Below are 27,671 nucleotides of genomic sequence, written 5' to 3'. Positions count from 1 at the left end.
AAATCCAAAATTAATTACCTGAGATTTATAACTATCCACCAGCCCTTCATAGTGCTTGATAGAGACTTTTAGGTGTTGTATTTCAGTCTGAGCAAATGCAAATTTTTCCTCCAATGCATTCATATTTGCCTAAATATTTTTGAAAAAGGAAAAAGTATTCAGCTGGGGGCCGGCTGAGATATTTTTGAAATATCAAATTGGTTACTATTATTTTTACATTCTGCTCTGCTTTAAAATATTCTCCTGGGCATAATGGTAACACCTAGAGAATGAGGCATAATCATATTGCTCAACCTCTAATTACAGAGTAACCCAAGGTCTCTTCAATAATCCAGTAAGTTTACTATGCTTTCAAACAAACTTGAAAAGTTTCATTGAGGTAAAATCAGACATGAATGATTTTTTCTACAGAATTTAAGCAAAAATGCAAACAATAATTATGAACCTTAAACAATATTTTCTCCTCTTATTGGTAATAAACCATAACCCTATCTCATTAGTACTGTTTCATTGGAACCATCTGAAATTTAACTTTTATAACCTACTTTTTGTTCTCAGACCAAGCAAGGAATTGTCTTTATAATCTCTTAATCAATTCTTAAGTATATAACCTACAGTCTCTTTTTTTTTAATTCCAGGGGATCATGGGTTTGCGCCTCTGGTGAACTGTGTCCTCGCCAGGATGCAAGCCTGGGTGGGAAGATTTGAAGAACCAGCTGTTGCCCATGTACCGGGTTCCCCCTCTCCATGTCACTGATGTAGTCCAAGGGAAGGGCAGCAACAATACAGCTTGGCACCAGTGTTGTTGCAGAGGTTGCCAGAGTGAAGTTTAAAACAACATCAAACTGCCTTAGGGACCCCGGCTCTGGATTTCTTCCTCGGGGTTTATTCCCGAAGCCTTTCCTATGGGTGGGTATGGCTGCAAGGCAGCGGAGGATTAAAGTCAGAGTTTTCCTTCTCCTAGGCGGGCTGTCGTCCAAGGCTGACAAGCCCCACCTGCCCGAAGCAACTGGTTTTGAGGAACCAGTGGTCCGCCTTTGCCCCTTCTCTTGTCAGTAAAAACAGTTCCGCTGGGCCTAATAGCTAAGCCACACATGAAAACCAAGAGTTGGACCTGGTTGTCAGAGGCTGTTAGAGATGCATGCCATTTGGAGCACTTTATAGGTAGTGGGAGCTTATCCCCACTACCACCCTGTCTATGACAACCTTAGGAACCAGGCATCGATCACACCGCAATTTTTATGAGAAATATGGAGGTTGTCTAGGGAGTATTGGCTGCTTATGGTTGTTATAGTCAGGGGTTGTAGTGGGGATAAGCTCCCACTACCCATTAAAAGTTCCCAATGGCATGGGGCTCAAATAGCCTCTGATGTACAGGACAAGAGGGCGTACAGGAGTGAGATATGCCAACTAGTGGAGTGGTGCCACAGCAATAACCTGGCACTCAACGTCAGTAAGATGAAAGAACTGATTGTGGACTTCAGGAAGAGTAAGATGAAGGAACACATACCAATCCTCACAAAGGGATCAGAAGTGGAGAGAGTGAACAGCTTCAAGTTCCTGGGTGTCAAGATCTCTAAGGATCTAACCTGGTCCCAACATAATGATGTAGTCATAAAGAAGGCAAGACAGTGCCTTTACTTTATTAGGAGTTTGAAGAGATTTGGCATGTCAACAAATACACTCAAAAACTTCTATAGTTGTACTATGGAGAGCATTCTGACAGGCTGCATCACCTTACTGCACAGGACGTTGTAAATCTAATTAGCTCCATCTTGGGCACTAGCCTACAAAGTACCCAGGACATCTTTAGTGAGCAGTGTCTCAGAAAGGCAGCGTCCATTATTAAGGACCTCCAGCACCCAGGGCATGCCCTTTTCTCACTGTTACCATCAGGTAGGAGGTACAGAAGCCTGAAGGCACACATTCAGCAATTGAGGAACAGATTCTTCCCCTCTGCCATCCGATTCCTAAATGGACATTGAAGCTTTGGACACTACCTCACTTTTTTAAAAAATATACAGTATTTCTGTTTTTTGCACATTAAAAAAAATCTATTCAACATACGTAATTATTTATTTATTATTATGTTTTATTTTATTTATTATTATTTTTTCTCTCTCTGGTAGATTATGTATTGCATTGAACTGCTGCTGCTAAGTTAACAGATTTCACGTCACATTCTGGTGATAATAAACCTGATTCTGATTCTGACAACCAAGCCCAGCTCCTGGCATTCACTCACGGCTTAGCTACTAAACCAGGTGGAACCACTGCTACTGATAGGAGTAGGGGCAAAGTTGGGTTACTAGCTCCTTTAAACCAGTTGCTTTGGGCAGATGGGGCTCACCAGCTGTGGTTAGCAGCTCATTGAGGAGGAGGAGAACTCTCATTTCAAACCTCTGCTGCCTTGCAGCTATATGCATTCATGGGGAAGGATTCGGGAGTAAACCCCAAAGGAAAAATCCGGAGCTGGAATCCTTAATGGCTGTCCTCCATTGAGTTCAACGTAGACTGGCAACTCCTGTGACACTGTTGGTGCTACACTGTATTGGTCTCTGCTGTTCCTTTGGGCTTATCAGATGCATGGAGAGGGGAAGCTTGCTATATGGGCAGCAGCTTGCTCTCCATATCATAGTGCCCTGGCTTGCATATCTAGACAGCTAGGACACAACATCCATGGTTGACCGTGACTGACGGAGCCCTCATCATCATTAGGGAGTACTTGCATGAGCTTCTAGAGGGATTTGTCCCATTGAGGCAAGGGAAAGGACAGAGGATGAAGGAACCATGGTTGACAAGAGAGGGAGAACATTTACTCAAGAGGAAGAAGGAAGCATACTTAAGGTTTAGGAAACAATGATCAGAAAGTGCTCCTGAGAGCTATAAAGTAGCCAGAAAGGAGCTTAAGGAGGATTTAGGAGATCTAGGAGGGGCAAGGTGGCTTTGGCAAGCAGGATCAGGATTATGTGAGAAACAGGAAGATGATTAAAGAGAGGGTAGGGCCAATCAGGGATAAAAGATTGTAGGCTACAACTGGACAAGGACAGAATAAAGAGAGGGGTTTAGAAATGGCAGATAGAATTCAATCCAGATAAGTGTGAAATGATAAATTTAGAAAGTCGATTGTGAAAGAGTACAAGGTTAATGGCAGGATTCTTAGCAGTGTGGAGGAACAGAGGGATCTTGGGGTCCAAGTCCATAGATCCCTCAAAGTTGCCATGCAATTTGATAGGGTGATTAAGGAAGTGTATGTTGTGTTGATCTTCATTAGTGGTGGTGGTAGTGGGGGAATATTGAGTTCAAGAGCTGCAAAGTAATGTTGCAGCTCTATAACTCTGGTTAGACCATACTTGGAGTATTGTGTTCAGTTTTGTTTGCCTCAATAGAGGAAAGATGTGGAAATTTTAGATAAAGTTGCAAAGGAGACTTGCCAGAATGCTGCCTGGATTAGAGGACATGTTTTCTGAGGGAAATTTGAGTGAGCTAGTGTTTTCTCTTTGGAGCAAAGGAGGATGAGGAAAGACTTGATAGAGGTATATAAGTGGCACAGGTAGAATGGACAGACAATTCCATTTTCCCAGGTTTACAATGGCTAATATGAGAGGACATACTGTTATGGCGATTGGAGGAAAGTATACAGAGGGGTGTTGTCAAAGGTAGAATTATTTTCCATGGAGAGTGGTAAATGCATGCAATGCACTGCTAGGCGTGGTCGAGACAGATACATTAGGGACACTGAAAAGACTCTTAGACAGGTACATAGATGAAAGAAAAATGGACGGCTATGTGGGAAGGAAGGGTTAGATTAGATAAAACATTGTGGGCCAAAAGGCCTGTACTGCTATATTGATCTAAAACTGCAAAGCGCCAAGACAGAAGATAAGATGTTAAAAATAGACACTTTTAGATACTGACAAACCTGACATTTTTGGCATCTTTTATTTACCTTTCAATAACAATCCAGAAGTTAATTAATAATGGATGGTTAGCTGCCCTCACTGAGTTACGCATGTTTTAAAGTATTCAAAGCACATTTATTATCAAAAAATGCATAAATTACACACCTTGAAATTTGTTTGCTCACAGGCAGCCACAAAACAAGAAACTCGAATAACCCAATTTTTAAAAAGACCAAAAAACTACTGTGCAGAGAGAGAGAAAAAAACCACACATAATGCAAGCCAACGATATCCCAACCAGACTGAGTCTCAGACCCGCTCCTGGAGCAGGCCCAGGCCAAGCCTCGGTCCCCAGTGTTCACACCAGTGGGGCAGAAATGCACAGCAGCCAGATCAGTTCACAGCCTCGGCGCCACGGAGAAAGGAATGAACATTTGCGGGACAGCGAGCAAAATCAATCCAACACTCGCCTCCGTACCGGACACTCGAGCTTCCAGTCTATATGGCCAACATTTAAATTATCCAAACGCCAAGTAGTGCCACGTTTCAGGACCTGGATCCAAGCCCCCTGATACACTTGTGCCCCCTGCCCGAAGCCATTCTTGATCTCCCCAAATAGGATCAGCGTTTGGAGCAATCCAACCTCGGACCCAGGTTAGGTGAAAGTCTTCCGCATCGACTCCTCTCCAAATCGCTCACTCCATCTCCGGCAGCGTTACGAACTCTGTCTCTTGTCTGCGGCTCGAACACGTTGCGCCTCGCCATGCCCCAGCACGGCTCATTCCCCCGAACCAGCCTCACCTCCATTTGCCTCCTCATTGTCTGTGGTGATAATGCACCACTATTTGCTTCACGAAAGATGTTATAAGTAATGTTTTTAGTTGACTCTCTTGCCTTATGATTTACCAGACGCACATTTTCAGTCGCACCATCTTAAACTGGAAAAAGCACTTAGCCATCACTATTATTTCAGTGCTCCCAAAACTGCTCAACTCTAGTGCCAGTGCCTTTAAGTAATTGAAAAGAATTGGAATATAACTACATATCGATGCTCTAAATCACGGACAGTAAGGTAAGCCATACTGGCGTGGGCCTGATTTCACAAAGTAAGCAAGACAGCAGATTTCCTTCCTTATGTCATGTTTGTAAATTACTAGCAGATTTAAAACTAAATATTACAGACTCTGGAAATCTAAAATAAAACAAAGAATGTTGGACAACAATAACTCATGTTATCGAGTTATTATAACATGATACAACTATAAATTATGAACACAATAGAGTAGCATTTTCTCTCTAAAAATGCCTTTTACCATCTAAACGGCAATTTGAAAGTACAATCAGATCAATGTTTTGTGAAAATCAAAGTTTATTAACAGAGAACACTAAAAACATTTCTGGGTTAAGCTAATTAATGTCAGAAAGTTGGAAACAATGTAAACAGTTACTAATTACTTCCTATTTACATCTTGATAGCCATTCAAATCAATCTCTCCTGCCAATCCACACACACAGAAAGCTGAAAGTACAAACATTGGAATGTATGCTACAAACTCCAGCACAAACACACTTAATGTTAAACATCAATAAAAAAAACTTCTTTAAGTTTAAGATCATGTCCAATTAGAATTCAAGATATCATTGGATCAATTCATTAGAAAATTAATAAATTCAGAAAAAATTGCTCTAATTGTCTTTCATATGCCTGTCAATGGAGAAATTTGAGTAAGGGAAATTTTACCTTCATTGTCTCGTTTTCCAGCTTGACAGAGGAGCTCTCTGAAGACATCTTGTGGAGTCTGTCCATTAGTGATTCCAGGTCTCCTCGAGCCTTATCCTCCACGTGATGTGTTTGATCCAGTAGATCAGCAATACGGCTGCCAAAAGAAAATTTGTACATTATCTGATATATAGTCTGTTTGCCCACTTCTGGTCCATGTAACTAATTTCAGGTCACAGTCTTTGGTGAAATGTTGGCAATATTAAAAGTTGCCTACTGTATGTAATTAAATTTAAATTCACTCTGAAAATAGATCCATATGACGCTATAGCTTGTAGCCATCTAGTGTACTGACATCATCTTATATCCTGTATCATTATTTATTTAAGCAACTTGTAATGCCATAGGGCTTTTCCTGGCAAAGGACACAAATTTATTAATCAAATCAAATAAGTTCAGTGCTTTATAAACAAATATCAATAATGTTTCTGAAACAAAATGTCAAAATATAAATCAAGCTACATCTCTACTTCACCACAGTTGAGCATTACATAGCTTTACAAAATTTAATTTCAAAAATGTGTTATTAAAAATAGATTTAAAAGGCATCTTGGGACACTGATGCACCTCATGAACACTTTATGCTTTTTTATTCTAATTGTATTCTAAATAAGATAAAGAAAACTGATGCCAATATATCTCTATCTATTAACTCAATATTAAACTCAAAAATGTTTAAACATTAAAAAAGGAAGCTCCACCGAAGACCATCAGGATGTGTACTGTCCTTCCTAACTGGGAGAAAGTCGTAAATAGATACCATATTTATGAACACTTCACAATGTTGCAGTACAAATTCACCATTAAAATTATAATCAAATGTTAATGTGAATGGTAATCCTAAACTACACCATCTATCTTTTCTCTTGAGCTGTTCAAGCTCTCGCAACTTTCTTACTTGTTCAAAATTGAGACCTCCATCTCCAATTGACTCTTTTCTTTCATCACCTTGTTATGGGAACTTCTCCATTTCTCAGCTGATGATAGCGCATCTGCCAACTGTGTTTCCTATAAACAAGCCAATCAAGCAAGGTTCATTTTAAATAAGAACTAATAAAGCAAGAGATACAACAGCAAAAACTATTATGGAGCCTATTTTCTAAAATACAAGATGTGGATCAAGTAGAGTTAAAGGGAATTTGTTTGCCCTATTTGGCATTTTTTAAAAAATATGAGAGATGTTAATACAAAATATGAAACACAATGACTACAATATTAATGGAATCAGAAGTGCAGGGCATATTTTTGTTATTTTGCGTAATGCTATTCAAGAATAAAGTGTCATGTTGAAATACAAAGTGGCAGCTCACATTTGCCTTTCAGTAAGTAAATTATGTTTCACTCATTGCTCCAGGTAAATGTGATTAACCCAACTCATTGCATACTTCAAACTTCATTAAATTTCTGATTACAATAACCCTTGCCACTTTATTTGCCAACACTGCTTAAGTACCTTGTCACCAAGTTGGGCATTGAGCAGCTCAATGGCATCTTCACTGCGTTCAGCTCGCTGTTTCTGAGCCTTCGTGGCTTTCTTCAAGGCCTCTTTGTCTCTGTCCCCTTTCTGCTGAAGCTGCTTTAATTGCTCTGTTAAGTAGTCCAATTGACCTTTTTGTTGCGAAATGGTACGCTCAAAATTCTGAAGAGATAAAATTGGAACAAATTAAAAGCTCCAACTGGAAACAATTAAATCAAAAATCAGAACGTTAAAAAAAAGACATGTATAGCAACAGGTAAACATCTCATACAATTTTCACTCAATACATTAGTTTTTGTGCAATTATTTTGCACAAGGAGAAATTATGCAAAGTACAAATGAGATTTATAATTACCTAACATGATTTCACTGGTGATGATTTTAGGAGGAAAACAATTGGAGAAGATGCTGCTCTTTGAAAGCTGCCATGAGACATTAAAAGTCCAGCTGATCTGAAGGATATACAGTTAGGGCAGTGGTTGATGATCTCAACGGATGGTATCTCTATGTTTGTCATTCAAACATTAATTTAGATTACACGTTCAAATTTTAGAGTGAAGATGCAAGGGTGAAATGTGCGCACAAATACCTGCAATTTAAATTTATCAGAGAATAAACCTCTCATTTAGTATGTAGCTAAAAACTCACAATTTTAAAAATTACCAGTGTTTGACAACAAAGATTTAGCTTCCTGAATATTTTAGGGTGTGTCTTATAAATTTTTGGCTGCTGATCATGAAAATCACTGTGAAATTTCCATTTCATGCACCATTTTTTAAAAATTCCCTATATTTGTTATTTCAATTCAGATTTCAAGTTAAAATAACTGATGCCATGATTAAGGAAGGCATTTTTGTTGGTCCACAAATCAAACAGGTCATTAATGACAGTAATTTGAAGAACTTCTAATGGGACTGGAGAAAAATCGCCTGGAAGGCATTCAGTATGTTGTTAAAAATTTTCTTGGCAACTACAGAGCACCAAGCTATGTTGACAACATGCTTCCCACTTACAAAACCATGAAGTACAACATGTCACTAAAGATTCTTTTTCTGCATTCCCATTTAGACTTCTTCCCTGCAAATCTTGGCTCTGTCAGTGACAAGCACAGTGAAAGGTTTCACCAGGACATTTCGGTCATGGAGAAACGGTATCAGGGCAAATGGAATCCATCAATGCTAGTTGATTATTGTTGGACACTCAAGCAAGAAGCCTCAGACACAGAGTACAAATGAAAATCATCAACAAAACATTTTTAGCTTAGTGGACCCATTGCAAAACTTCAGCACTATTATGCAATTAAAGACATTATATTCAATTTGTTTCTCCAAATTCCTACATGATACAAGTAGTCTGAAATTATATTTGTGTTCAGCTTCAAACAGTCTATCATAAACAAAAATAAATTCTAAGGAAGCAACACTTCCGAAAAATTTGTTGTCCAGTGTAACAGAGCTGCCTCAGGAACAATACAGTTAAAGATTTGTTAACAACACAATATAACAGCAATTAGCCACAAGTTCAGTGTTAACATTAAGCAGCATCTTTGTGCCCATCTTAACAGTTAGTACATTACACTAAAGCAAATCAAAAACAATCATGAATGCAACAGCCTACTCGCCGACAAAGGAACAAGTCGGCACTTGACAAGCACACCTACCACTCAAATATAAAAGGATGAATCAACAACTAGAAATAAAACATACACATTTGTCACTAACAGACTATTTGCACAAGTCAATAGTGAAGTCAGCATTTGCAAAACAAAATAATTTTGACATGGATCCTTTGTTTTTTAAAATCTTACTTCAGAGACGTTCATAGTTAGCTAGGCTCTGTAACATGAGTGGAATCTGCAAGGCAACCTTTGATTTCATTAATCCTTTAAGTACCATACTGGGGATGCCACATTATTGACGTGCTCCAGTGGGCTTTGAAACCACAATCACCAAACTTCCAAAAAAGCTATTAACTCAGAACAAAAAGAGAACCTAACAGTACTCTTAGGGCACATAATATTTTGTTTTAAATTTAGTTTAGTTACATGAAAATTGGAAAAAGGTGTTGCATACCCTTATCTGAACAGCCAACCGATTGTTCTCTGCCTCTTTACTGCGCAGCTGTCCCTGCAGATGGGCTCTAGTGCTTTCAAGTGATTTGGAAAGTTCTGCTGCTGCACGAGCATTGTCCTATAAAGCAGAGGAGAAAAAAGTGGCTCAGTGAAAAGTAGCTCTTCCCTAATAAACCTATATTATATTATAAACCTACCTAACAGTAGTAGTGAGGTTGGAGATGGCATTAAACAGGAAATTAAAAATGCGTGCAATAAAGCAACAGCAATTATAATGGGTGACTTCAATCTACATGTAGATTGGGTGAACCAAATTGGTAAGGGTGCTGAGGAAGAGGATTTCTTGGAATGTATGCGGGATGGTTTTCTGAACCAACAAGAAAGTCGGCCATTCTAGACTGGGTATTGAGCAATGAGGAAGGGTTAGTTAGCAATCTTGTAGTGCGAGGCCCCCTGGGTAAGAGTGACCATAATATGGTGGAATTCTTCATTAAGATGGAGAGTGACATAGTTAATTCAGTAACAAAGGTTCTGAACTTAAAGAAGGGTAACTTTGAAGGTATGAGACGTGAATTAGCTAAGATAGACTGGCAAATGAAACTTAAAGGGTTGACGGTGGATATGCAATGGCAAGCATTTAAAGATCGCATGGATGAACAACAACAATTGTTCATCCCAGTTTGGCAAAAGAATAAACCAGGGAAGGTAGTGCACCCGTGGCTGACAAGGGAAATTAGGGATAGTATCAATTCCAAAGAAGAAACATACAAATTAGCCAGAAAAAGCGGCACACCTGAGGAATGGGAGAAATTCAGATCCAGCAGAGGAGGACAAAGGGCTTAATTAGGAAAGGGAAAAAAGATTATGAGAGAAAACTGGCCAGGGAACATAAAAACTGACTGTAAAAGCTTTTATAGATATGTGAAAAGAAAAAGATTGGTTAAGACAAATGTAGGTCCCTTACAGTCAGAAACAGGTGAATTGATCACGGGGAACAAGGACATGGCAGACCAAGTGAATAGCTACTTTGGTTCTGTCTTCACTAAGGAGGACATAAATAATCTTCCGGAAATAGTAGGGGACTGAGGGTCTAGTGCGATGGAGGAACTGAGGGAAATACATGTTAGTAGGGGAGTGGTGTTAGGTAAATTGAAGGGATTAAAGGCAGATAAATCCCCAGGGCCAGATGGTCTGCATCCCAGAGTGCTTAAGGAAGTAGCCCAAGAAATAGTGGATGCATTAGTGATAATTTTTCAAAACTCTTTAGATTCTGGACTAGTTCCTGAGGATTGGAGGGTGGCTAATGTAACCCCGCTTTTTAAAAAAGAAGGGAGAGAGAAACCAGGGAATTATAGACCAGTTAGCCTGATATCGGTGGTGGGGAAAATGCTAGAGTCAGTTATCAAAGATGTGATAACAGCACATCTGGAAAGCGGTGAGATCATTGGACAAAGTCAGCATGGATTTGTGAAAGGAAAATCATTTCTGACGAATCTCATAGAATTTTTTGAGGATGTAACTAGTAGAGTGGATAGGGGCAAACCAGTGGATGTGGTATATTTGGATTTTCAAAAGGCTTTTGACAAGGTCCCACACAGGAGATTAGTGTGCAAACTTAAAGCACACGGTATTGGGGGCATGGTATTGATGTGGATAGATAATTGGTTGGCAGACAGGAAGCAAAGAGTGGGAATAAACGGGACCTTTTCAGAATGGCAGGCAGTGACTAGTGGGGTACCGCAAGGCTCAGTGCTGGGACCCCAGTTGTTTACAATATATATTAATGACTTAGATGAGGGAATTAAATGCATCTCCAAGTTTGCGGATGACACGAAGCTGGGTGGCAGTGTTAGCTGTGAGGAGGATGCTAAGAGGATGCTGGGTGACTTGGATAGGTTAGGTGAGTGGGCAAATTCATGGCAGTTGCAATTTAATGTGGATAAATGTGAGGTTATTCACTTTGATGGCAAAAACAGGAAAACAGATTACTATCTGAATGGTGGCTGATTAGGAAAAGGGGAGGTGCAACAAGACCTGGGTGTCATTATACACCAGTCATTGAAAGTGGGCATGCAGGTACAGCAGGCGGTGAAAAAGGCGAATGGTATGCTGGCATTCATAGCAAGAGGATTCGAGTACAGGAGCAGGGAGGTACTACTGCAGTAGTACAAGGCCTTGGTGAGACTACACCTGGAGTATTGTGTGCAGTTTTGGCCCCCTAATCTGAGGAAAGACATTCTTGCCATAGAGAGAGTACAAAGAAGGTTCACCAGATTGATTCCTGGGATGGCACGACTTTCATATGATGAAAGACTGGATCGACTAGGCTTGTACTCTCTGGAATTTAGAAGATTGAGGGGGGGGGACCTGATTGAAACGTATAAAATTCTAAAGGGATTGGACAGGCTAGATGCAGGAAGATTGTTCCCGATGTTGGGGAAGTCCAGAACAAGGGGTCACAGTTTGAGGATAAAGGGGCAGCCTTTTAGGACCGAGATGATGAAAAACTTCTTCACACAGAGAGTGGTGAATCTGTGGAATCACAGGAAACAGTTGAGGCCAGTTCATTGACTATATTTAAGAGGGAGTTAGATATGGCCCTTGTGGCTAAAGGGATCAGGGGGTATGGAGAGAAGGCAGGTACAGAGTTCTGAGTTGGATGATCAGCTATGATCGTACTGAATGGTGGTGCAGGCTCGAAGGGCTGAATGGCCTACTCCTGCACCTATTTTCTATGTTTCTATATGCTGAGAGTAGAAGTACAGCCAGCTGATTGGACTTTCCAAAGTGCGGACAAGGGATGGTATGGTAAGCATTCTTGATGGTGGTATAACAGTGGACAAGTACAGTATATGAGCTCCTCTGGTTCCACAGGTGATTTGTTGATGGTAGTTGTTTGGAGGCTTCTTCAAGCTTGCCTGGTTGAAATCCCCTGTAATAATAGTTTAGTGAGAGCTGATCATGGTGCTCAGCTCCTCCAGTGCCTGCCTGATGTTGGCCAGAGGTGGAATGTACACTGCTACCAGGATGATGGTGGAAACTCCTTCGGCAGATTAAATGGATGACACTTAACCACTAAATGTTCCAGAACAGGTTAGCAGGACTGAGACAGAACTAACACATCTGTGCACCAGGATGAGTTAGTTGTGAAGTGTACGCCCCCTGCTCTACCATTCACACAGAGAGTGGTGAATCTGTGGAATCACAGGAAACAGTTGAGGCCAGTTCATTGGCTATATTTAAGAGGGAGTTAGATATGGCCCTTGTGGCTAAAGGGATCAGGGGGTATGATCTCTGTCATAAAATACTCTGTCATGGATGTGACAATAGAAGCATGGATGCTTTCAAACACAATCAGGGATAATTGTGCATCCATCAGCATAATAATAGGGTCATAACCTGAAGCTTATTTGTTTCACTACTTTAATCAGCAAATTCAGTGATCTTTTATATTGATGGAAAACCTTAGTCAATAGAAATTAGAGAATCTTAGATACAAATGCAAGTGCATTAGGGAAAGGGACTGTGAAACAGTGTTGCATATGCAAAACATAAAAGGTAGCAAAAACCAACAGGATGATGCTGTACAAATTATTAGTTAGGCACAAATATTCTTAACACCATACAGAATTGAATAAATCAATTTAAATATAACAATTACTAGCTCAATTTAATGCTAGTAATGTTATTTCCACACCCCCCACCTTTCACCCTTACTTACTTTTTCTGTTTGATACTGAGCAAGAAGCTGGTCAGTCTGATTTTCAATTTCCTGCATCTTCACTAGCAAGTGCTGGAAAAGGAATATTAAGAAACTTCATTTGATTTTTTTTTGTTTTAAGAATCAGAACGTTTGCTTTATACTTCTGGAGGTCAATCATCCTATCCAAGATATTTTCTATTTTTCCCCTCAGATCTCGTTCTATATATTTATAAAGATATAATTTCTGTTTCACTTGTACGCATATAAAAATGGTCCTTAATTGAAAAAGACCAATTAATCCGATCTGCTTTGTTTCACCAATCTGATGATGACACAAAGGTTGGGGCTGTTGTGTGCCTGGAGGGTTGTCAGAGGATACAGCGGGACATCGGTAGGATGCAGAACTGGGCTGAGAAGTGACAGATGGAGTTGAACCCAGATAACTGTGAAGTGGTTCATTTTGGAAGGTCAAATTTGAAGACAGAATATTAATGGCAATATTCCTGGCAGTGTGGAGGATCAGAGCGATCTTGGGATCCATTTCCACAGGACAGTCAAAGCTACTACGCAGGTTGACAGTGTTGTTAAGCAGGTGTATGGTGTGTTGGCATTCGTCAACTGTGGGACTGAGTTCAAGAGCCTTGAGGTAATGTTACAATTATACAAGACTTTGGTTAGACTCCACTCGGAGTACTGTGTTCAGTTCTAGTCACCTCACTCCAGGAAGAATGTGGACGCTATAGAAAGAGTGCAGAGGGGATTTACAAGGATGTTGCCTGGATTGGAGAGCATGCCTTATGAGTATAGGTTGAGTGAACTCAGCCTTTTCTCCTTGGAGCGACAGAGGATGAGATGTGACTTGATAGAGGTGTATAAGATGATGAGAGTCATTAATTGTGTGGATTGTGAGGCTTTTTTCCAGGACTGAAATGGCTAACATAAGGGGGCATAGTTTTAAGATGCTTGGAAGTAGGTACCAAGGGGTGTCAGAAGGAAGTTTTTCCACACAGAGAGTGGTGGGTGCATGGAACTCAGAGACTCTTAGGTAGGTACATGGAACTTAGAAAAATTGAGGATTATACGGTAGGGTAATTCTGGGCAATTTCTCAAGCAGGTCGGCACAACATTGTGAGCCGAAGATCCTGTAATGTGCTGTAGATTTCTACGTTCTATGTTCATCTCTGTCCCCATTTCAGCTCAACCACTGATGAAACCCAGCATGATTTACTTACTACCAGATTCAACTATTATATGGCTCACCTGCTAATGTCATATCTTCCCTTTTCATGAACTTGATCCTCAAATATTATACTCCAGACTGCTGTTACATTCATCAGTGGTTTTTGCTCAGTGATCAGAATTGGCACCTAGTTCAACAACAGCTTGGTTTTAAAATACTCACCCTTGTGTTAAAATACCTTAAGAGCCCACACTTACTAGATTTCTGTCACCTCCTCCAGTTTTTCAACTCTCGAGGAATTCTATATCCTTTCAACTCTCGTTGCATGTACATTGTTCACTTTCTTGACCATTACCTCTCCCTCTAACCACCATGATGTGAGGCTATGCCCTGAAACATATCAGATTTACCCTCTGGAATTCACTCCCCAAACATTTCTCTCTATTCCTTCAAAACTCTTCTTAAAATCCAACTGTTCCACCAAGCTTTTAGAAGACCATTCTTTTGCCAGATGTCAATTTTATGGCTGTGAATCACCTTGGGATTTTGTGTTGCAGGAACTATAAATGAAAACTTGTATCATATCTCAAGCATGGTTCATTCAGATTTTCCTTGTAATTCTTCTTCATGCCTCTCAGGAATATTGACCTTTACCAAACAGTTAATGCTTGCTTAGCAAGGCTATTTGAACCCAGCACAGATGAACCAAATTCTCATATATGCAAGTACCCATGAAATTATAAGACTATAAGACCATAAGACATAGGAGCAGAATTAGGCCATTCAGCCCATCGAGTCTACTCTGCCATTCTATCATGGCAGAGTCAGGATCCCACCCAACCCATACATCTGCCTTCTCGCCATATCCTTTGATGCCCTGGCCGATTGGGAAATGATTAACTTCCACCTTAAATATACACACAGACTTGGCCTCCACTGCGGTCTGTAGCAGAGCATTCTACAGACTTACTACTCTCTGGCTAAAAAAAATTCCTCCTTACCTCAGTTCTAAAGGGTCGCCCCTGAATTTTGAGGCTGTGCCCTCTAGTTCTGGATAACCCTCCCATAGGAAACATTCTCTCTACATCCACCTTATCTAATCCTTTCAACATTCGGTAGGGTTCAATCAGATTCCCCCCACATTCTTCTAAATTCCAGTAAGTACAGGCCCAAAGCCACCAAACGCTCCTCATATATTAACCCCTTCATTCCCAGAATCATCCTCGTAAACCTCCTCTGGACGCTCTCCAATGACAACACATCCTTTCTGAGATATGGGGCCCAAAACTGTTGACAATACTCCAAGTGTGGCCTGACTAGTGTCTTGTAAAGCCTCAGCATTATCTCTTTGGTTTTATGCTCTATTCCCCTTGAAATAAATGCCAACATTGCTTTTGCCTTCTTTACCACAGACTCAACCTGTAAATTAACTTCTGGGAGTCTTGCACGAGGACTCCCAAGTCCCTCTGCACCTCCAATGTTTGAACCTTCTTCCCATTTAGATGACAGTCCACACTATTGTTCCTTTTACCAAAATGCGTTATCATACATTTCCCGACACTGTATTCCATCTGCCAATTTTTTGCCCATTCTTCAAATTTGTCTAAGTCCTGCTGCAATCACATTGCTTCCTCAGCACTACCTACCCTTCCACCTATCTTTGTATCATCCACAAACTTTGCCACAAAGCCATCAATTCCATTATCTAAATCACTGACAAACAATGTGAAAAGTAGCAGTCCAACACTGACCCCTGAAGAACACCACTGGTCACCAGCAGCCAACCAGAAAAGGCCCCTTTTATTCCCACTCGCTGCCTCCTGCCTATCAGCCATTCCTCAATCCATGCCAGCATCTTTCCTGTAACACCCTTGGATTTTATCTTGTTAAGCAGCCTCGTGTGGCACCTTATCAAACAACTTCTGAAAATCCAAGTAAATGGCATCCTCTGCCTCTACCTTGTCCAACCTGCTTGTTACTTCCTTGAAGAGCTCTAACAGATATGTCAGGCAAGATTTCCCTTTGCAGAAACCATGCTGACTTCAACTTATTTTATCATTAGTCTCCAAATACCTCGAAATCTCATCCTTAGTAATAGACTCCAATACTTTCCCAACCACTGTTAGGTTAACTGGTCTATAATTTCCTTTCTTTTGCCTTCCTCTCCTCCGAAAGAATAGAGTGACATTTGTAATCTTCCAGTCCTCTGGGACCATGCCAGAATCAAGTGATTCTTGAAAGATCATGACCAATGCATCCGTGATCTCATCAGCAACCTCTCTCAGGGCTCTGGGATGTAGTCCATCTGGTCCAGGTGACTGATCCACCTCAAGACCTTTCAGTTTGCCTAGCAATTTTTTTCTTTGGCACTCACTCCTGCTCCCTGACACTCATGGACCTTTGGCACACTGCTAGTGTCTTACACAGTCAAGATAGATGCAAAGTACCCATTATGTTCATTTGCATTTCTTTGTCCCCCCATTACTACCACATCAGCATCATTTTCCAGTGATCCAATATCATCCCTCACCTCCCTTTTCCATGCAGAAATAAATGAAAAATGTGCTTTAATTCAAGATTCAAGATTACATAATATCATTTCCAGCACGTAAGTGTAAAGGAGAATGAAATAACTGTTACTCCGGAACAATGCAGCACCAAAAAAAACACAGACAATAGCATAAAGAACAGAATAATAATTTAAAAAACACAAGAAATATAAATAAATAAGATAGCTCATATACCTAGATTGATTTTATGTCCATAAAGTGACAATAGGCACAGGAGTGTCTATGCATAAGGTGACTGACAGAAAAATAAAAAGTAGTGGTGGTTGGGGGTGTTGAGCGGTGGGTTCATGGGTGGAGGTGTTGATCAGCCTTACTGCTTGGGGAAAGTACCTGTTTCTGAGTCTGCTGGTCCTGGCGTGGATGCTACATAGCCTCCTGATGGGAGTGGGGCAAACGGTGCAACAGTAGGGTGGGTGGGTTGCTCATGATGTTACTGGCCCTTTTCTGTATATACATTCTTGATGGCAGGTGGGCTGGTGTCAGTGATGCGTTGGGCAGTTTTGACTACCCGTTGTAGAGCCTTCCTGTCCACCACAGTGCAGCTTACGTATCATACAGTGATGTAGCTTGTTAGGAGGCTCTCTACTTAGTATCTGTAGAATGACATGTGTAGATATGCATAGCCCAGCCCTCTTCAGCCTCCTCAGAAAGCAAAGAGGTTGGTGAGCTTTTCCGATTGTGTAGAATGCATTCTGGGACCATGAGAGACGTGCACTCCCAGGAGTTTGAAGCTGCTTGCAGTTTCTACAACTGTGCCCCAACGTAAAGAGGGGTGTGAGTGGTGCAAGTTTTTCCGAAGTCGATAACCATCTTGTTTGTTTTATTGATTGAGGAAGAGAGATTCTTTGCCTAATATTTAATTGACCTTCTGCAGCCACTGCTGATAGCAGAACTCAAAATACAAACTGAAAATAATCCTGTTGAGGGTTTTTCCCATGAACAAAATCACCAAGTTTATCTCACCGCATTTTCTGCTTCTGACCGGGTCAGTTTTTCAAGTAAGACTTCTTTTAGATCAAACAATCTCAAAGCATCAGTCTGGGTATTAAAAAAAAAAGTGGGAATTAATCTTATCAGCACAGATAGCACAGAGTTATTTTCTTCACTACCATCTGCCTTCTTAAATTAATATCTTCAATACGTTTTAAGGCTTATGATTTTCTCTTCCATCAAGCTTGACTATATAGATTTTAATACCTTTGCACCTTCCCTCTTCCTCTCGTCCTGTTTAATAAATCTCTTGTTATTCACTTCTTCCTGGCCTCATCCTTTATCCTTCCCTCCCGCTCGCTCATTTTGTTCAGAAAATTCACTTGCTACTTCCTCCCCCACCCATCTTTGTTTCTGTGCTGACCACTCGCCTTTTTCGTTGACATTGTTAATAACTTGCCACTTCCATTCTACCCCCATCATTCAAAACTGCGATAATCACTCCATTTCAAAATAATAACTACCTGGTCTAGAATATAAAGAGAAATTTAGACACATGATGTTTGTAGAAAGAAAAACAGTTTTATTGTTTCAAGTTGAAGATTCTTCATTAGAACCAGGAAGTGAAAAAACGAGTTAGTTTTAAGTTGTAGAGAGTTAAGGAAAGAGATGTATAGGACAAATGAAATACCTCTGATGGGGTGAGACCAAAGTTACCAATGAGATTCCTGGTTAATAGATAGTTAGAGAAAGAGATGGGTAGTTAAAGAATGAGATGTGGTTGTAGTAGTGAGGTTTTGGTCAACACTTTAACTAAGACAGGGCAACTACGGGATACAGCTCTTGTTTTCTTCTTAGCTCTGACAGGCTTGACTAAAATTTGTTTCCATTGCCCAATGTTCCTCTCTCTAAAGCTTCCTTCATTAATCTCGTAACCACTTGGCTCTGAAAACAAATGAATGACTTGGCAAATGTGGCCTCATCTTTTAAGATAAATTTCCTTTGTTCCATTTTTTCCCTCTCCATAACTAAGCAGCACTTTCAAATTTCTGACAACTGTGTCTCTTCCCCTGCCCTCTTATCTGTCTCAACCTACCATTAGGTTTAACTGACCTTTAAATGGGACACACTATCAACACCTTCAACGGACAACACAAGTCTGTCATCAGTTCCTATCACTGACTCTAAACTTTCATAATTCATCTTCCTCCCTTCACTGCTGTGCTGCACCTGATTGATTTTCTCTTTACATAACATAAGTACATAAGAAACAGGAGCAGGAGTAGGCCATCCAGCCCATCAAGCCTGCCCCGCCATTCAATAAGATCATGGCTGATCTGTCTGTAAACTCAGCTTCATCTACTACCTGTTTTTTCCCCATAACCCTTAATTCCCATACTATGTAAAAACCTATCTAACTGTATCTTAAATATATTTCGTGAGGAATCCTCAACTGCTTCCCTGGGCAGAGAATTCCACAGATTCACCACTCTCTGGGAAAAACAGTTTCTTCTCATCTCCGTCCTAAACCTTCTCCCCGAATCTTGAGGCAATGTCCCCTAGTTCTAGTCTCACCTACCAATTGAACAACTTTCCTACTATCGTATCTATCCCTTTCAAAATTTTGTATGTTTCTATAAGATCCCCTCTCATTCTTCTGAACTCCAGAGAGTATAGTCCCAGGCGACTCAATCTCTCCTCATAGGTCAACCCCTTCATCCCTGGAATCAACCTGGTGAACCTCCTCTGCACTACCTCCAAAACCAGTATATCCTTCCTCAAGTATGCAGACCAGAACTGCACACAGTACTCCAGGTGTGGCCTCACCAGTACCCTGTATAGTTGCAGCATGACCTCCCTGCTCTTGAATTCAATCCCTCTAGCAATGAAGGCCAACATTCCGTTTGCCTTCTTAATACCTACAAGCCAACTTTTTGCGATTCAACTTTGGAAAATGTTGTTGCATATTTTGTATTTACTCAAGGATTAAAAAATATATATATAGTGCATTCATTTAACATTTGGAAAGAAAATCATAGGTCCAATAAAATGCAGAAGTCTGCTAGGACTGTTTAGATGTATCAGTTTCAGCCAAGCAGACGAAATTTCATTTCTTCTTTAATATATGACTAGGTGCAAGTCACTGTAAATCCTTTGGAAATTAAACAAGGATATACAGCTACTCATAATAAAAGCTGACCAATTTAGAGAACCTCCATACTTCTGATCCATTTGCAGACATCTTCCTACAGACTGGAATAGATTTTGCTAATACATTGAGAAACTAAGTTCATATATACATTATATCCCATCTCTAAATGATTTTCTTCCTTTATTCCTGCTGCCTTGAAGGGTGAATTGTGCTGTCCTTAAGGAGCAGGATCTTGATAATTTATTAATTTGTCCAGTACTCCAATGGGAGTCATTACACAGAGAAAGGGCAACCCATCAGTTGAGGCAAAATTTGTGACAGATCTAGCCCCTGCCCCATTTCATACATTATAGCAATCCTAGGGCATGCTGAAAACTAAGCTGATGTCATCCTTTCTACTCTTAAGAACCAAAAACATCATTTTGGATCTTTTACATAGGTCACCCCTTGAATTATTGATCCCAGAAGGGAGAAAAATTGCAATTTATTTTTTTCAGGGAGCACTGAAACCACTGGACTACTTCAGAGTCGCAGTATAGTATTGGTCGAGATTTGGTGTCAAAGGTTCTGAAGTGAGACATGAAGCCATTAATTAACTTTCTGAATCACAGACAGTAATTGCACTGTGTCATGGCTCAAATCAAAATAAATGCCAGCTTGGGTATTAATATCAAATGATCAGAATGACCCAACTTCAATAAAGGTGAAACAGAAGAATGCTTTTCTAACTAAATACAACTACAGAAAAGAATTAAGTGACCCAATGGCTGACAAATTCTTACCTCCTGTGCATGCTGTTCCTTAAGTAGATCCCGAACAGTTCGATTTGATGCATCAAAGGTCTCCAATTTCTGCATTAACAATTCCTTCTGCCGTGATAGCAAGTTACACTCTGATGTTGACATTTGCTTCTCCTTAATGTACAGAAAGAACAAGTTTAGTGGACCTGCAATTTCACATTGCAAATATAGAGAATTTTTATTTTTTTAAAAAAAAAAGAGGACCACTGAAAATTTTGTACTCCTACCCCTTGGGAATACAAATCTCATTAAAAAGTTTCTCCTTTTCTCATCCATGTTGGCACAGGCAGCCATTAGAAATCTGCACTGAAGGCTTAGATTAAAATCTGTTTCCAACTGTTTCTTGGCAAAGATCATTTGTGCATCACCACTCAATGTTTTTGCAAATTCTTATTGATTTAATTTTTTAAGGAATAATAATGCTTCTTCAACCATATCCCCTCTCAAGCTATAACATTTATTAATTCCAACAGACTATTCAATCTGTATCAAAGCTTTGGTTAGGGTTCTTTATAAAATTTATAATTTTATGCTCCCATATACTTCTTCTGGGCTCTTAACTCACAAACAGGAGCCGTTTCATTTCCTAGTTTCCAGTCTACATATTTAAAATAAACACACCCAATTTCAAGCTCCCAAAAGTTATTTATCTTATTTGTTGTGCTGTTAACCCCAGACCTTTGTTTCACCCGTCTTTTACTTAGGATCCCCTTGTCCTGTGTTCAATAGAGTAACAAGTTATCTTAAAGGAGAGGCATTGTAGAAATGGACACTAATGATTAGGCAAATGACAATATAGCAAAATTCACAACAATATTTTCGTCATATTGAAAGCACTGGACTAATCTTGCCATGGCCCACAAATTAAACCTCAAAAGGGTTGTACGAAGTAACATTCCTTCAAAACCTCCTGAAATTATGACAGTGATAAGATTTCTAGTCAAAACTTCGGAAGCAGATCACTAAACCATTTGTAATCTTGGGGACAACTTTGAGAATGGTGGTGATACCAAGGGTGGATGTATGAAGTAGTACAAGGGAAATTATCTTCAAGAAAAGAAAAAAACTTGAGGAAACTGAAATCCTTATAGTCTCAGGCAGCAAGTCAGTTCCTTTATGTCAAGGCAGGCCTTAACCCTCCTGGAAAGATTTTTTGCAGTGTCAGAGTCCCATGCTGTTTGCAGACTTCAAATACACAAGAACTTTTTATGCAAGAGAGCGCACACAAGTGGAGGATGCAGAGTAACATTACTTCACAAGCCCAGCAGTCGTACACTGTCAGCAAAGTACCAACATCAATTTTAGCTAAACCTGTACATGGCTTTCCAAGCATAAAAGTTTGAGAACACTAAACCTATCTTCCTCCTTTAAGACATCTATCAGAAATCACATTGTAATACACAGAAATAGGGCATTTATTTCCCTAATTCATCCAATGCAAAAGACTGTTTTCTATTTCACCACTCCATTCTGCTCAATAATTTACTGAACTGATTGGTCTCTCCAACTCTTCAACCCTACTTTTCTTCAAGGCAAAGCTGAAGGTCATGACCCTCAAAATATATATACTAGTCGTGTGATTCACCCCCATCTTTCTTTGCTCCAAGCAGTCCAATACCAACTGAACAGGCAGCTTCTCCATATGGAGCTGTGGGAAGTTTGTACCAGTGGAGGACATGCATTTGCAGCAGATTCTTGGCACAGTGGTAGGGAGGTTAGAGGCTTGTGCTAGGCTTCCAGTTCCCAGACACACAGCCTGAGCTACTATCTTTTCTAAAGCACTACACAGTGTAGCACTAAATACTTTGTACAGTATAGTATCAGTTTACCTCGCTTTTGTGCAAGACTTGTCATAATTCAACCTTCAACAATTAGCAAAAGACAGAAATACTTGGGAGATCAAGTTGCTTCTGCTTTGAATTCATCAACAAAATTAGCCACTTGACATTTTCTTCTTGATCTCAAGATAGAATAGAAGGCATTTAAGAAATTTCTAGTAGAATTATTTAAGCAGTAATCACTTGAAGAAATACTCTGAAAAATTGAAGGGAATAGTTCTACACATTAAGTGGACCACTGTATGAGAAGACAGAATATTCAGGCCATTCACCAAACATTAGCAATTCTTTCCAGCATTTCAGTTTTTGCAGTTGACAGAATTGCAAGACAGGAGTAAAAGCTTTCTTGAAGAAAGGACTACATAATGCATGATTAAAAGAAAAAAAAGCTACACTTACTGTGCCCAGCTTACTGATGGTATTTCGCAGAGATGCAACCTGCTTGGCTGCAGCAGCTCCATCCATTTCAACCTCCATCAGCTTTTTCAACAGCGTGTCGTCTTTTCGCCACAGCCTTTTTTCTGAGCTTTGAAAAACAACATCATACATGTTGATAATTCCCATTATGTGCAAGAAGTTGTCTTGAAGTGAAACGAGAACAAAGTAATAGTTACACAGGATGAGAAGGATACTTTAAAACTATTTATTCAGGGGATTGCCCATCATCAGCAAGGCTGACAATTTGCCGATACCTCTGAACTAAGAAGGCAATTAACAACTCTGGTGGATTTGGAATCACATATTTGCCAAACCAGGAAAGAAAAAGAAATTCTGGTTCATCCAACCAGGTCTAGTGATTAAGGAGGTATACTTTCTTATAATCTCGGCAAATCTCCTTCATAGTGTCCTTCTCCATATTATTTCTCGTTAGAAGTGATCAGAAATGAATCCAGTACTCCAATTCATGTGGCCTTATCAACATTCAACAGACTTTAATCTAATTCCTTATTCTTTCCTGATATTTAGTATTAGGTTAAATGACTTCCGTTATTCATCAATCTATCCCATTCCTTCTGTGATAATTGCTTAGAATGGTTATTCTCCCAGCTGAAGCAAGTTGCATGAAGGAGAGATTGCTGGCAGAAATTATGGATAAAAAGAAGGAAATACTTATAAATTTTGTACCAGGAATTTTCTGGATCCTCTTTCATCATTTCAATGTCCCTTTGTAGTAACTCATTCTTATGCTCAGTAAGAACTAGCTCCTTAGTGATTTCAGCTAATTCCTCCTCTTTCTCTTCAATCAACCGCTTGGATAGATTCAGCTCCTCCTCTCGCTGTTCCAGCAATTGATTTTTCTTTCTCAATTCAACCTATATATCATACATAAATCACAGTTACACTTTCAAATTGGAATTATAAGAAATGTTTAAACTATGAGTTCAGCAAACAGAATCAACAGTTTCTGCTCCTTTTATTGGCCTGATATAATCAATCAATATGCTATGAAGGGAAAAATCATTTTTGACAAATCCAATAGCTTAGAGGATACAATTAGTTGAGTAGATAAAGTGGAGCAGAGTGCATTTTCCTTTTAAAAAGCCCCCAATGTCCTGCCACATAAAATAAGGCTCACTAAAATGAGGGTTAACTGAAGAGGACTGGCTAAAAGTAAAAATACATGGGCTGGTTTCAAGTTACCAGCTGGATGCCCAGGGATCAATATCCGGCCCTCAATTATTCACAATTTAGATTTTGATGAAACCTAATGTAACAAGTCTGTTAATAATACAAAGCAAAGTTGAAATGTGAACTGTGAAGAGGAGACAAGATTGTAAACCTTTAAAATTCTCTGCTCGGAGGGTTGTGAAAGCTCAGTCATTACCCTTCATTCAAGACTAAGGTAGGTTCCTGAATGCCAAAGGAATTGCTGGATATCGATGGAAATGGACAGAAAAATAGACTGGACATGGCCAGGCTTAATGGCTCACCTGGCCTATTCCTGCTATTTCTTCTGTTTTGGGGGTTTCAAGCTCTACTATTTAGGGTTCTATTTAGGGATCTTCACAGGACTCATTAAACTAGCTTCCCTGGTCCAAATTACATTTTAAAAAGTCATACCAACCAAGTGTGCCAGTACACTGACCTGCACTCCACCCTCTAGCAATGAAATCCAGCATACCAGCTGATTTAACAGCTTTAAACCATGTCAACACTTCACACATGGCTGGCTGCACAAAACTTGCTATATTTTATTTTGTGAAGTAGTTTGAAATCCTAAGAGGCATTATAAGTGTGTTACTACCAGCATGGTTAACCTACAGTAAACCTTACCTCATTTTTTAATGATCCCATTTGCTTCATAAGACAGTTGATTTTCTTCTCATACTGATTCATCTTCCCATGTATCGCTTCCTCATCATCTGTGGAGAGGTCACTCAGGTGAAGTGTTGAGTTGAATTTCTCAGTGTTAATAGGTGTTATTTCCAGTCGATGAGTTGGACCCTGAAATAAGAGGAGCATGACAGCAATTGTTAGTAATGATCAACTCCAAAACTTTGTCCAAAATAAGAGCAAATACTTGCAGATTTGAATTTATCATTGGGGCACACATAGAAAGCTCAAATACCTCAGAAAATGAAGAAATAGTTCTGTTCAAGCATGATACGTGTTTCCTAAAGACCTCATCAGGTTTATCTGTTCTCTGGCAGGTACTCATTACATTTTGTGAATCTGACTCAGCAGGTTGTCCAATTTGCCCAAGAGCTTAAAATCTCCCTACATTTGATAGCGTCATTATATTATGATTTCACAAGTACTACAGCCAAATTAAATTCCATCTTCACTAAATTCCATCCAGATGCACCTAGGATTCACCGACACTGAATACTGTTAGAAACTGTGGACAAATTTCCCATCACCTTTGAAGTGTGGTGGATTTATTTATTTATTGAGATCAAGTCAAGTCGCTTTTTATTGTCATTTCGACCATAAACTGCTAGTACAGTACACAGTAAAAATGAAACAACACCCTTCCAGGTCCATGGTGCTACATGAAACAACACAAAACTACACTAGACTAAGTGAGACAACACAAAAACTACACTAGACTACAGACCTGCACAGGACTACATAAAGTGCACAAAACAGTGCAGGGCAGTACAATAAATAATAAACAAGACAATAGGCATAGTAGAGGACAAATTACAATATAATAGTAAATAATGTCAGGCTAGTCTCTGGGTATTAAGGAGTCTGATGGCTTGGGGGAAGAAACTGTTGCACAGTCTGGTCGTGAGATCCCGAATACTTCGGTACCTTTTTTCAGATGGCGGGAGGGAGAAAAGTTTGTGAGAGGGGTGCGTGGGGTCCTTCACAATGCTGTTGGCTTTACGGGTGCAGCGTGTGGTGTACATGTCTCTAATGGCGGGAAGAGAGACCCCGATGATCTTCTCAGCTGACCTCACTATCTGCTGCAAGGTCTTGCGATCTGAGACGGTGCAATTCCCGAACCAGGCAGTAATGCAGCTGCTCAGGATGCTCTCCATACAACCTCTGTAGAATGTGGTGAGGATGTGGGGGGGGGGGGGGGTGGGATATGGACTTTTCTCAGCCTTCGCAGAAAGTAGAGACGCTGCTGGGCTTTCTTTGCTATGGAGCTGGTGTTGAGGGATCAGGTGAGATTCTCCACCAGGTGAACACCAAGAAATTTGGTGCTCTTAACGATCTCAATGGAAGAGCCATCAACGTTCAGTGGAGAGTGGTCGCTCCGTGTCCTCCTGAAGTCAACAACCATCTCTTTTGTTTTGTTTACATTCAGAGACAGGTTGTTGGCTCTGCACCAGTCCGTTAGCCGCTGCACCTCCTCTCTGTATGCTGACTCATCATTCTTGCTGATGAGACCCACCATGGTCGTGTCATCGGCAAACTTGATGATGTGATTCGAGCTGTGTCTTGCTGCACAGTCGGGGGTCAGCAGAGTGAACAGCAGTGGACTGAGCACACAGCCCTGAACGGCCCCTGTGCTCAGTGTGATGGTGTTGGAGATGCTGCTCCCAATTCGGACTGACTGAGGTCTCCCAGTCAGGAGGTCTAGGATCCAGTTGCAGAGGGAGGTGTTCAGGCCCAACAGTTTCAGCTTTCCAATCAGTTTCTGAGGAATGATTGTGTTGAATGCTGAACTGAAGTCTATGAACAGCATTCTTTTTTGTCCAGGTGGGTTAGGGCCAGGTGGAGGGTGATGGCAATTTCATTGTCTGTTGAACAGTTGGGACGGTACGCAAACTGCAGAGGGTCCAGTGAGGGGGGCAACAGGGTCTTGATGTGCCTCATGACGAGCTTCTCCAAACATTTCATGATGATGGATGTGAGTGCAACGGGACAGTAGTCATTGAGGCAGGACACTGAAGACTCCTTCGGCACGGGGACGATGGTGGCGGCCTTGAAGCACGTAAGAATGATGGTACTGCTCAGGGAGATGTTGAAGATGTCAGTGAGAACATCTGCCAGCTGGTTTGCACATCCTCTGAGCACTCTGCCAAGAATATTGTCTGGTCCAGCAGCCTTCCGTGGGTTGACCCTGCATAGAGTTTTCCTCACATCGGCCATGGTAAGACACAGCACCTGGTCATTGGGAGAAGGAGTGGTCTTCCTTGCCACCACGTCATTTTCCGCCTCGAAACGAGCGTAGAAGTTGTTCAGCGCATCTGGGAGGGAGGCATCACCAGCACAGGCAGGTGGTGTTGTCTTGTAGTTGGTGATGTCCTGAATGCCCTTCCACATGCACCGCGTGCCGCCGCTGTCCTGGAAGTGGCTGTGGATTTGCTGGGTGTGAGCACACTTTGCCTCGCTGATGGCCCGGGACAGTTTGGCCCTCGCTGTTGTTAGGGCTGCCTTGTCGCCTGCTCTGGAGGCGGAGTCACGGGTCTTCAGCAGCGCAAGCACCTCTGCAGTCATCCATGGCTTCTGGTTACAGCGTGTAGTGATGGTCTTGGACACAGTGACGTCATCAATGCACTTGCTGATGTAGCTTGTCACTGATGCTGTGTACTCCTCTAAGTTGGTAGAGTCACCATCGGTTGCAGCCTCCCTGAACATGTGCCAGTCAGTGTGCTCAAAGTAGTCTTGAAGAGCAGAGATGGCTCCTGATGGCCAGGTTTTCACCTGCTTCAGAACTGGTCTGGAGCACCTGACGAGCGGTTTGTATGCTGGAATTAGTGTAACAGAGATGTGGTCTGAGTAACCGAGGTGGGGGCGGGGTTCCGCCCGGTATGCGTCAGGAATGTTTGTGTAAACAAGGTCCAACGCGTTCTAACCTCTCATTGCAAA

The 27,671-nt window shown here is 40.7% G+C and overlaps 1 protein-coding gene across 2 annotated transcripts in view; it reads right to left on the bottom strand.

Moving 5' to 3' along the window:
* odf2a (outer dense fiber of sperm tails 2a) overlaps positions 1-27,671 on the bottom strand; it is a 55,212-nt gene that overhangs the window by 15,205 nt on the left and 12,336 nt on the right. For both annotated transcript variants that reach the window (XM_063073658.1, XM_063073659.1), the window contains exons 4-14: positions 24,678-24,848; positions 23,529-23,716; positions 22,803-22,929; positions 20,548-20,679; positions 17,647-17,721; positions 12,952-13,023; positions 9,232-9,348; positions 7,136-7,321; positions 6,581-6,690; positions 5,644-5,779; positions 19-129 (exon numbers count right to left, since the gene is read on the bottom strand). In XM_063073658.1, the coding sequence (XP_062929728.1) occupies positions 19-129; positions 5,644-5,779; positions 6,581-6,690; positions 7,136-7,321; positions 9,232-9,348; positions 12,952-13,023; positions 17,647-17,721; positions 20,548-20,679; positions 22,803-22,929; positions 23,529-23,716; positions 24,678-24,848 (1,425 nt within the window). The remainder of the gene's footprint in view (positions 1-18; positions 130-5,643; positions 5,780-6,580; positions 6,691-7,135; positions 7,322-9,231; positions 9,349-12,951; positions 13,024-17,646; positions 17,722-20,547; positions 20,680-22,802; positions 22,930-23,528; positions 23,717-24,677; positions 24,849-27,671) is intronic.

Source organism: Mobula hypostoma, chromosome 21 (genome assembly GCF_963921235.1).
Source record: "Mobula hypostoma chromosome 21, sMobHyp1.1, whole genome shotgun sequence".
Classification (NCBI taxonomy): Eukaryota; Metazoa; Chordata; class Chondrichthyes; order Myliobatiformes; family Myliobatidae; genus Mobula; species Mobula hypostoma.
The sequence above is the reverse complement of the archived record's forward strand: the minus strand, read 5'-3'. Positions and strand labels throughout refer to the sequence as shown.